Here is an 11,780-nt window from a genome sequence, read left to right on the forward strand (position 1 = left end):
AACAAGATATTAATAAACCTTTCTTTTGTGCTCAATGTATCAACACATAATTATGGGGCTTTTTGGAAAAAAAAACAAAATTTTTGTTCTAATGTTGTTACAAAAACTATATTATTTTTAAAAATAGAAGAATAACTCGTTGTTTAATAAGGTTATATGTTATACTTCCTCTGTTTATTCTTTATTGAACTAAAGCCTCTCGAAAAAGAACTTTAGTTGTGTAGTCGTTATCATTGCTCAATGAAATAGTGTAATGATATTTATCTTTTCACTTGAAATCTACGAGTTTAGTAACTCGGGTTGCCAATATTGATACGTAGATAGTGTAATGTTTGATTTCCTTAAACCTTTCTCCTCAACCCATGTAACAAGTGTTGAGCCAATAGCTCTCAAGTCAGTTATCTTTTGGGTATTAGGTGTTAAAACACCTCTTTGGGCTTAATTGCTTAGGTTAGGGAAGTTACAAAACCAAACTTATCTATATTTTTATTATCATTTTTTTTTGTTTTTTTATTTTTTTCAAATTATGTATTATCTATTTTCCTTAGTTGTTACCTTTAACAAAAAAACATAAATAATGTAACAATCCAATGTGCAACCCACAATCATATGTTAAAGTATGTGTGAAAATTAAGGTTTAAGAATACATGTTAAATGAGCATATAAGCAGAATTAAGTGATAACAATGTGAGAGTTTGTAAACCTGAATATTTCAGGAAGTATTATAATAGACCTTGTTAAGAATGGTTACTAAGATGCGTCTCAAGAGTCACTTTAACAAAAGAGGTCCTTTACTCTGCCATCCTAGTAACAACAATTATGCATATGCTTTATGAAATGAAAAACAATTTTTTTTTTTTTTTTATCAACTACTACCCTCTCCCCCCAACCAAAACGAGACATTATCCTCAATGTTGTAAGGTAGAAAGATAGAGTATAGAAGATATCACCTGAAATAACGAACACTAACAAACCTAAAATACACTTAAACAAATATAAGAAACAACAAAACACATATTATGCTATTAATAAAACCAAAAGACATAAAGATTCACATATGAACTCAAATTCAATCTAAGCTTTTACGGCTTTCCTTAAATGATCAATTACAGGAATGAAAGACTGTAGTTAGTCAATCAATTGTTCAGCAGTAGCAGCAGAGATTATGATTTATCGTGCAGAAGGTGTGAGAAATTCTTGTTTCACAGCATGATCAAGAAACGACAACAACTTATCATAATAACCATTAACATTTAACAGACCTATGAGTTTATGGTGAATTTGTACTTGGGCCCAAGAGAAAATATGAAAGATCTCTTCCAATGTGCCTAGACCACCTGGTAAAGCAATGAAGGCATCAACGTGGTTAAATATTGTATTCATTCGAGTAGACATTATGGAGACCTGTAGTTCCTCTCCAATTATTTTTTCAATGATATCCCCTTGTGCTAAAGCTTTGAGGACAACCCCCAAAACTTGACTATCTCCTAAAAATGCAGCTATTGACACATCTCCCATTAACCCAAGATTGCCTCCCCTATAAATTTATGGCACATGTTCATCTTAAATGTATGCCTATCACATAAATCAAATGATTGATTGATGAGTTCAACTACTAAAATTAAGAAAACAAATAGAGGGTGAAGCTTAGAAAAGTAATGCTGGTTTGGTCCAAACAGGAACACTGTTCAATCATTGGATTATATCTAGAGTTGTAGATCTTGGATTTCAATTTGGTTTATATGGATAGAAAGTTAAGACATGTGCCTAAAACATTCATAGGAATGCATAACTCAATTCTGCTATTTAGAAATCCAAATCTTAGCAACAATGGAGAAGTTTGAATCTGTCATATAGCCCAAACACTGTTCAGTATTCAACCTATATCTCAAGTTCTAGGAGTCCAAATGACCTTAATTTTTTTATTGAAAAACTGAGACAATTTCCTAGAATTTTCATGATTCAAGTCTGTTTGAATTCTGATGTTAGCAATGACGGTTTGTTCAAATAAGAAGATAAGGATTGTCAACAAGTCAAGAGCTGGTCACCCACTCAACAATTAGTCAACAAATCAATAATTTCTAATTTTGGCCTATAAAAGGAGGTATTTGCCATTTATTTAGGCATCTTGATTTTCAGATCAAGATCATGCTTTTTATTTCTTTCTTTATATTTTTGTAATATTTAAGTTTTATTTCATGTTATATTTTCCTTAATATCTTGTTTATGTTTTTCATTTCATTTACTATACTTATGTTCTTATATTGTTTATTTATGTTTCTCTTCTTTATTATATTTTGTTAAGTTTATTATATCAAGGTGAAAAGGTTACACTAATGGTGTAAGAATAAGTATAGTGTAAACTCAACACGGACTTTGATATTTGATACTAACATATTTTATATTTGTTATCATGTTCACTCTTAATACTTTGCTTGTTAAATGGTTAATCTAGATTTATGTTGTATAACCCTTGGTGTAACAAATACTTCACACTTTTATAGTCCAACCGTATGGTATAACCGACACTTATGATATGAAAGAAACTTGATTTGTTGTTAACATAACTTATAATCATGAATAAATGACAACATTTACAAGTATTAGCATTATTCAAATAAGATAAATAATGTAATCATGTTAACAATTTATAATCCGATTGGAACTTTCTTTGTGTGTGGTTTTCAGTTGAGTAATAAAAAGAGTTTATATTATACTTGTTTGAAATACCATTAGTGGATCCTCTAACCTTGACATTTATTTTTATCATTGTTTAATCCTCATATTAATCTTACAATCTCAAAGTTCTTTTTAACTTATTATTATTATTACTACTATTATTATTATAATTGTTATTGTTGTTATTTATAATTTATATAGTTAACCTCCTTATGGTTTGTCCCCGGTCTTGTCGGGTAATTTATTATTTTAACACTCCTACACTTGAGAGAAGATATCATCTTTTAGTTGTGTCACCTTGTTTGAAGTATTAGTAGATATTAATTTTTAAAGTGCTTTTTGTTTAGAAATGCATCAATATAATATTTTATTATTTTTAACATCAACACATCAAAATGATTTAAAAACAGTAAAAACAATTAATTAAAAGCTAAAAAAATAAAAAAAAAATTCAAAAACACGATTAAATAACTAAAAAAAAAAAAATTCAAAAACACGATTAAATAGCAATGACAAATAAGACCTTAACAATAAACAATTAAATTTTCATTAAAATATAATATTATAATATTTCATTATTTTTTCCCACTTTGAGTGAGTTTGATATGATGAAAAATACAAATGTGTCAAAGAGGCGTCAAGTCATTGATAGTATCCCTCCAAAGTCAAAACTTCTTGTTTTAGAAGGCAAATCCATCAAACTTGATTAATCACCAACAAGTAATTCTAATATGGACAGATTTGGTAGGGAGACGAATAAATAATACTTTAAGACTTATTATGTATCCAAGGCTTTATGTTCTTGGCATCCGTTATATATCTTTATATTCTTGACATCCGTTATCTTGACACAAATCTTTATGGTTGTTAAAAAGAAATAATTTAAAAAGGTTTAGTTGTCTGAAATGAATTTAGAATAAGTTGTTTTTAAATTCGTATAACTAATAGATTTGATTTTTATTGAACTATAATTTGTTTTTAAATGAATTCATAAAATTTATTTAGGCTTGCATGGGTATCCGAAAGACAGATAAGGAAGGAGAAAAACTCATATATAATTCACTTTTCTTTTTAAAATATATTAAAATAATTTTTTATTATTATTTTTATATTTACACGTCAAAATTATTATAGAACAATAAAAAAGTCAATTTAATATTTAAAATAAAAACTAAAAAAGTAATTTAAAAAGAAAAAAATAAATTTTAATTAAAAAACAAGTTAAAACCCACCGCCAAACATCCAAGTATACATGCTCAAGTCTACAATCACCCGAGCCGGACCTTAATCTCGCCCCACTAGCGGTAAGACATAAACATTAAAAACCCACAACCTTCTAAAGATGTGGGGAACCATTGGTTGGAGCGTCGTCTCATGGCCCTTCGCAACAACAATCATTTACAAGGAGTTCGGTCCAATACTTCTACCAGGGCATTGCCAACAAGAGAAACACGGGAGAAACGGCAACCTTGGACATTCACGCAAAGACCAACAAAACAAAACATTAAAAACCCGATGACTGGATTGTTGCCTTTAACTGGAGGCAGGTGCACAACAAAATACAAAATGGCTATGGCTAACAGCCAACAGGTCACAGACAAGAGAAAACCTCTTCAGTTAAAACATCCAAGTCAACCACTACTTGTTCTACTAAATTCAAAACCTTGAAGTGTGAGCGTAAGGGTAACTTACAGGAATCCTTCATCAACATGAAGGGCACCAATCCCTTCAATGGTCATTAGAAGTTTTCAACAAGTAAATAAATTCCTACGATTCATAGAACTCAGGACCAGTAGCATGCGCCCATATAGATCCACCGATACATGAGAAACTCAGTTAATGGAGCCAGGGGAAGAGGGAGTAAAAGAGCAAACATTAACCTTTATGTGATTTGTACTTGATAACTACAAACTACCCCAATATATCTTCTAACTTCACTTTGGTGTCAACAGGACCTCCATACATCTCTCGACCTCCATACATCTCTCGACGCACCAAAACTGCAGGGGAGCTCGTTGCCACCACCATCCATCACTCAAGCTGAGACAGTTTAGAAACCAAAGAAACCAAGTTCACTAGCCTTCTCCTTCTCAAAGGTCTCAAAGTACTGATAAATGATCGTAACTGCAAGTAGTATTCCTGTCCCTGATCCGATAGCTCCCATGAAATCTGCCAACACTGTCAGTGCCCCAATGCAAATACCTCCAAAAGCTGCAGCAGTGGGTATGTAACGGTTCAACTCTTTCTGTAAGTTGGACTCCCGATGCCCAGGCATAACCATTTGTTGCTCCTGCATGAGGAAACCACGTTATTATTATACATGTCAAGCTGATAAAACTCAGCACATTATCTAGACCCATGAATCCCCATAAATTGAACTTCCATAATTTACAGGAAATAAAACATGATGAGATTAGGATAATAGCTGAGAGCAGGAGCTATTGTGGCAGTAGAGGAAAAACAAAACGTTAATTCCGTCAATTAATTCAAAGGATGCAACATCACCAATCACAGCCAAAAAGGAAGGGAAAAAAAACAATAAACAAACAAGGAATGAACAGCAATCATTCAATTTCTCATGCTGGCTAGACACCACAGAGATTAATACTTAAAAGAAACTGTTTTATTTGAAAATACAGAGATATCCATCACTATTACTAGCAGGCTTCTGGTAAAGCAAAATGTAGAGGCACGGGCAGACTTTTCAATCCAGAGTAAGCTTGATAAAGTAGGATATACATAACAAGCCAGGAGAAGCTTGTATTGCAACAGACTCTGGGCTGCCACAAAGTGCTCCTCCATTTCTACCCTTTATAATTGGTCAATATCCTTCCTAGTCTGAAGTCCCATTCAAAATTTGTGCAGGAAACAATGAACTCTTAGCTTAAAAGTGGTCAATTAAGATTCTAAATTCAGTGAGCATGACAATTCAATCTCAATTTCCACCTCTGTTAAAGGCTACGGAGAGACAACCCTTGCAGCAAATCCAAATTCAATGTCCATGACTTGGAGAATATAGATAAGACACTTAAAATGTCACAAGGCCATGTGAATGTATCATGCCCGGGGCATTGTACACTTTATTTTTTTCTTAGGATGGCCTTCTGACATTTTTAAGTGTCTTATCTGGTTTCTCCAAGCCATGGGGCAAAGTACACTTCAGTTTTTTCTAGGAGGTCACTATGGTTCAAATTCCTAGCGTTGGTGTTTTCCTCCTGCCTTTTTGGTTTAAAAAGAGGAAGAGGGTGAAAGAGCATGTCCAAAGACATGCAGAGGAGAGAATGTACAAAGACATGCAGGGGAGATTGATTTTCACATTTGAGAAAGAGATTGACCAAAACAAATTCAGACAGTCATTCATCCTGAAGACTGGGTGCCACTAATTACAATTATGCAACCTGGGCGGGAGACACTCAAACATGACCAGACAGGAGTTGGGAGAAAGACCAGCACATGCTGTCAATTTACACATTATCATTACAATATAGAGAAAATGCAGTACAGTTAGTAATAGTTGGGCTCGGGTGCATGAGACCAAGAACTTAAGTATCAGTCTAAAGGTGCTAGTGCATAAGCAGGTAACAAATAAAAATAATCCTTTGAACAAGCAAACACAGAAACCTGATGACCATGTCAAAATTTACCTTATCCTAGAATTCAGAAAAGAAAAATCCCTGCATGACCTAGTCAGGCTGCACATTTTTATAAATTCTAAGGCATTGAATATACAAATGAAGAGAAGTACAAAGGAGGAGCTCCCATTTTCATTACCATGTGTTGGAAAAGGAAATTTCCTAAAATTGAAAAAATGGGATTCATCAAAAGCCGTCAGCTTTACCTAATCACATTCTAATCCATTAACTGAATATGGCTAATTTGCATATTTTGCAATCAATTCTGCTTAAATACATAATGAGACAGCTAGAAGTTAAGTTAATAACAGGCAAGGCTAACTGCTCAAACCATAAACAACCTGCTAACCTTTTATATAAAATACATTATACAAACAATAGCACATAATGCTTTTAAATACTTGGAGATACTTTAAGCTTTGTAATCAAGCTTCTACTGATCAGATTCAAATTCCAATGAACTAGTAGATCTTGACTCTTATTTCAAGTTCTTTTTACATGCATTTCAACACAAAAAGACAACCAACTATACTTTGAACGTAAATATGTTGGCAGGTTTGGTCCTGTCTCTTAACAAAAAAAAAAACAGGCACGTCCATGACTAAAACCAACAACAAACCATGATTATGGTTGAGCTTGGCATTGTGGTGCCTTGGAAGCCACTTAAGCTACAGTGCAAGGTCTCCAGTTGGGGCACTCCACTGCAGGTACCTTACCAGTGGCTTATAAGCAACCAAAATACCAAACACCTACTACATGTCTTCAACAGTAGATTTAAGCCCGTATAATTGTTGATGAACCTCAAGAGTCCTAAAATTCTGGATAGTACATTAACTGGCTTGAATTTTAAAAAAATCTACATCATTGTCATGTCTTAAATAAATGGATCAAATAAGATAAATTGCAGTTGTTTAAGTAGATCCAACTACTCTTCAGTTCTAACATGAGATTGAGAGTTTGTCCAAGAGTCTTTGATTATTAGGTCACCTGCTTATGATTCACACACCAAATATATGAAGAAGTTTGGTTGTTTGACATGTAGCATGCATAAAGGTGCACAGAAGACTTTCAAAGGATCCACTAAGATGTCAGTAAAGACAAGCCCCATACAATAGACTGAAAATCCTAAGATACAAATGCAACCAGAACTAAAGGTCAAACTGAAATCATATTATGCAATGCAAAAGCTGAAATGATGTGTTGTGCTAAATGCAAAGTAAGATTTTTTTTTTTCATCATTAGAACATCTGAAATAAAAAAGTCCACATACCTTGAGCTGCTTGGCCACGTCTTTGGCAGATGATCCAGACACTTCAATCCAAGTTTTTGAGAAGAGGGCACATGCTGACAACATAAACACAAGATAGAAAAGAGCATGGAAAGGATTTGCTGCCATATCAGCTAAGCTGCAAAAAATTAGAACATACATGTTAAACCAGCATTAGCATTGCCAACAGTAGAGAGTTACTGGGAATCAAATATAAGGCAGGAAAATTATTTATGAACCAATAAGAGTGCAGATATATAAACCAAATAGACGAAAAAAATTCTCGAATGAAACAATCTCAGCTACCTTGAGGGCGCAGTGATATAATATGCAAGGCCACCAACAGGGACAAACTGACCACCTGAATATTCAGATTCCTTCCATTTGCCCAAAAGATTCACAAGGAAGTTTCCACTGTATCTCCTGTACAGCAACTGTAAACAAGCAAGTTAAAAGATAAACTGGAAAACCAAATCTCAAGCAGTACATAAAACCATATAACCTCAGTACCTGGGAGATGAAGTAAAGGTTAGATACAAGAGCAGACTGCAAAATAATGGGCATGTTTGAGGTGTAGAACAACTTGATTGGATATGAACCCTGCTGCCCACGAGCATTCTTTGACCTCACAGGCAAAACCACACGGAACCCTTGGAAGTAGATGACAATGAGAAAGATCAGCACAGTAGCAAGCAGATTTGTCACATTTGGAAGATTCTGCCGGTAAAATGCTTCTCGGAGAGCACGAACTTTGTCTGTTCGAGTTATCAGAAGATGGAATAAAGCAATGACAGCTCCTTCAAATTCAGCACCTCGCCCACTATTAATGGTGGTTGGACTAAATGCTTTCCAGATAATATTTTCACTGAAAATGAACAGCACTCTATAAGTATCCAAATTTTCATAGAGATGGTAAGGATAACTCCAGAAAGCACACTAATTTCACAATACTCAACATAGAGAAGGAAATTACAAAAGTGGATCCATAAACAGAAGAATCAAACTCACCAGATATTGGTTGCAATGAAAAGAGAAATTCCAGAGCCCAGACCATATCCTTTCTGGAGAAGTTCGTCCAAACAGATCACAATGATCCCAGCAAAACAAAGCTGAATGATGATAAGAATGGCATTTCCTACTCCAAGTTGGCCAACACTTCCATACATCCCTGAGAGCACATATGCCACCGCTTCACCAACAGCAATCAATATACCCAATAACTTCTGTGCGCCGTTCCTGTGAGAAGCAAGCATTCATCATGTCAATGCAATTAGCACAAGCAAGTTGCATTACCACAGAGTAAAAGATAAGAAGCCAGCTTAGTGTTCGTTGATAAGGGAGAGCCCCTAGTAAGGCACAAGCATCCCTGATCACAAGGTGCAACATGGAACAAAATCATCCTAGAAATTGACTGAAAATGTAGTACACTTAAAATGCCAATCACCAGCCAACCAAAATTAATAAATTTAAGAAATTTATACATAATATCAAGTAACCAAGTGAAATGAGGCATCTTTTAGTTTTTTCCAAAGTTCATTGTTCACATAAAGACCATTACAATAAATTTGAACCCGATTGTAACAAGCAATGAAATACCAGCAATGCCACTCAGATGACAATATGCATAATATATAACATAGCACAAGACACTCTAAGAGGCCCCCATCATAGAATGAGCATAGAAAACAAAGCAACTTCTACTGAGAGGGCACCAACATGATTTTAGCCGCACAAGGATACTTACAATAATGCACGATCTTCACGTACATTGTTGTCCACTTCAATGATCTTTGAACCAGCAAGCAGTTGCATCACCAGTCCAGAAGTCACAATTGGAGTGATACCAAGTTCCATGACAGTACCACGGTTTGAAGCAAGAATGACACGCATCCAATAGAAAGGATCCGCACCGGTTGTTGAATGAATGCCATACAACGGGAGTTGACTGCATACTAAGAAAATGAAAAGGGCAATCACAGTGTATATGACCTTCTCACGAAACGGGATTTTTCTGTCAGCACTCTGAACTTCGGGAAGAAATGAGAGAAATGGTCTGACAAGGTGAAGCACCCTAAATCCACCTCCCATCTTTTTTTATTATTCAGCCTATAAATAAATGACACATAGATGTAATTAATTATCACAACCGGATCCAACTAATTATCACAACTGGATGAAATTAATTAAGGATAAATAAATCGCAAAAAATCGCAGAAATGGTAAAAATCTAAATCTCACCATCAACATTTAAAAAATTAAATATTATAATCGAACTTAATATTACGGATTATTTACAGGATTATGAGATTCAATTCAATCTCAAACAACCTAGACAAAGCTAAACAAACAGATCTGTATGCATCCATAAAATAATTCAGTAATTCTCTGTTCGGATGCCGAGAAACGGAGAAAGTAAGAGAAAATTTCATTTCAGATCTCTTAATAAACCAATCAGGTCAAGCTGTACAACATTGACATGGATTCAATGAAATCAGGTCTGAGAAAAAAATATAAAGAGTGTAAATCGTGAGATCTGAGGAACTAACCGTACGTAGTCGTAACCGTAACCGTAACCGTAAAGAAATGAAAAGTATCTGGATAGAGGGAAGGAGAAGAACCGTGATCTGAAAGAAGAGATAGTTTTGATTTTTTTTATGTTTTAACCTTTTATAGGGGATTGATATAGCAGAGGTGATCGCGTGGCGTAGAGGCCACGAGATCATGCCAATAAAGGAGTGCCACGTGTAAATAATAGTGATGTGGATTTAACGTGTTGGGGAGACGGCACGTTTGACCGAGCAGATTGATCGGGTAATAAAGGTACCCTAAATTGGCAGGTAATGAATGGCATGGCAAGTGTGTCCAATTATTGGTACAGTGAACGAATTTATTTTTTAAATTAGTTCAATTAGAAAATTAACTTTTATTTTAGTATAAAAATAATGATGATGCATGCTGTACATGTGCCACTTTCAAGTCGCACATACTACATGTGTGACTAAGAAATTGTGCATGTTTATATGCAATGACTAGTCCTATATATGGTAAATTTATAATAAATAATCGTGCATATAATAAATGTATAACTTATTACATTCCCACTATGTTGTTTATCTCAACCATTTCAGCTTCCAGTACAACAAAAGATAGTTTCACAAAATCAAAAAAACAACATTTATAGTTTAAGCCAACATAATCCTCTAATTTTTAGAGCACGTAAATTTATAATTTAAAAAACTTAATCTTAACATCAAAATAATTCAACACAATAAATAATATCAATTCAATTACAAATTAGTTAAATTACATATATAAACATTTAGCAATTAATTTGTTGATCTACACCATTAAAATCATGGGCATGTTGTCAACATGCATGATAAACACTGTTATTCTTTTTTATTATGTTGTTCAAAAGCTGAGTCTTCCTAACCTCATCAATTAAAAAACAACACAATGAAAATCAAGTATTAAAAGCATCATACATAATATCGTGAGTAGCATCATAAATTGTGGTCATAGCTCTTAGACCCTTGCATATTAAAAAATTTGCCAAATATATTTAAAAAATTATATTATCATTTATAAGATATAAATAATATCTTTATTACATGTTAAAAAAATAATTCATAACATGTCAATTTATTATATTTTTGTTCTCGATGCTCATAATTATTTAAATTAACTGTTAGCTAACACAAGTGTCATATGGATGTATCATGACACGCTTCCATGGAAAGTTATGAATTATCTTATTATGTTCATGTGCCAAAACATGTAGAGATATAACTTAATATATGGATACAACTATATAAATATACAATATTCAATAAAATTTAATTCTTTCAAAACTAATATTATCCTAAGTAATTGGCATGACCAAAAGATTGATGTCTTTTTTCTAATTGCAGGAGTGTTGAAGTAATAAATAGTCCAGCAAGACCGGGATTGAACCACGTGAAGATTAATTGTATAAATTATAGATAATAATAATACAATAATAACAATAACAACAACAACAGTAGTAGTAGTTAAGGGTGGAGCCAGGAATTTTTTCTATCCTAAGCTATTAAATAAATATATAATTTTTTAAAAAATTAATTATTAATTAATGCATATGAATTTTTGAAGTTAACAGTAAAGTTTTAATTCAAATGCATTACCTAAAATATTAAAAAAATAAATTTAAAAACACATCAAAT

At 33.4% G+C, this 11,780-nt stretch overlaps 1 protein-coding gene and 1 long non-coding RNA gene across 4 annotated transcripts; both read right to left on the reverse strand.

Moving 5' to 3' along the window:
* Nucleotides 1-4,278: 4,278 nt before the first annotated feature.
* On the reverse strand, nt 4,279-10,228 carry LOC105109673 (protein transport protein Sec61 subunit alpha-like). 3 transcript variants are annotated; one of them, XM_011004449.1, is made up of 7 exons: nt 10,125-10,228; nt 9,323-9,684; nt 8,587-8,814; nt 8,089-8,443; nt 7,885-8,012; nt 7,582-7,717; nt 4,279-4,969 (listed from the first exon to the last, which is right to left on the reverse strand). In XM_011004449.1, the coding sequence occupies exons 2-7, from the start codon at nt 9,664-9,666 to the stop codon at nt 4,730-4,732; spliced, it is 1,431 nt and encodes a 476-aa protein (XP_011002751.1). In that variant the 5' UTR covers nt 9,667-9,684; nt 10,125-10,228; the 3' UTR covers nt 4,279-4,729. The 3 variants fall into 3 exon arrangements, with proteins under 3 accessions (XP_011002751.1, XP_011002752.1, XP_011002753.1); XM_011004450.1 differs by having other exon boundaries at nt 10,173-10,205; XM_011004451.1 differs by having other exon boundaries at nt 9,323-9,683; nt 10,141-10,163.
* LOC105109672 (uncharacterized) lies at nt 5,796-7,575 on the reverse strand. The gene is made up of 2 exons (XR_839305.1): nt 7,092-7,575; nt 5,796-7,060 (listed from the first exon to the last, which is right to left on the reverse strand). It is a non-coding gene; the product is annotated as an uncharacterized LOC105109672 (long non-coding RNA).
* Nucleotides 10,229-11,780: the final 1,552 nt, after the last annotated feature.

Source organism: Populus euphratica, unplaced genomic scaffold (assembly GCF_000495115.2).
Source record: "Populus euphratica unplaced genomic scaffold, PopEup_1.0 scaffold440.1, whole genome shotgun sequence".
NCBI classification, from domain to species: Eukaryota; Viridiplantae; Streptophyta; class Magnoliopsida; order Malpighiales; family Salicaceae; genus Populus; species Populus euphratica.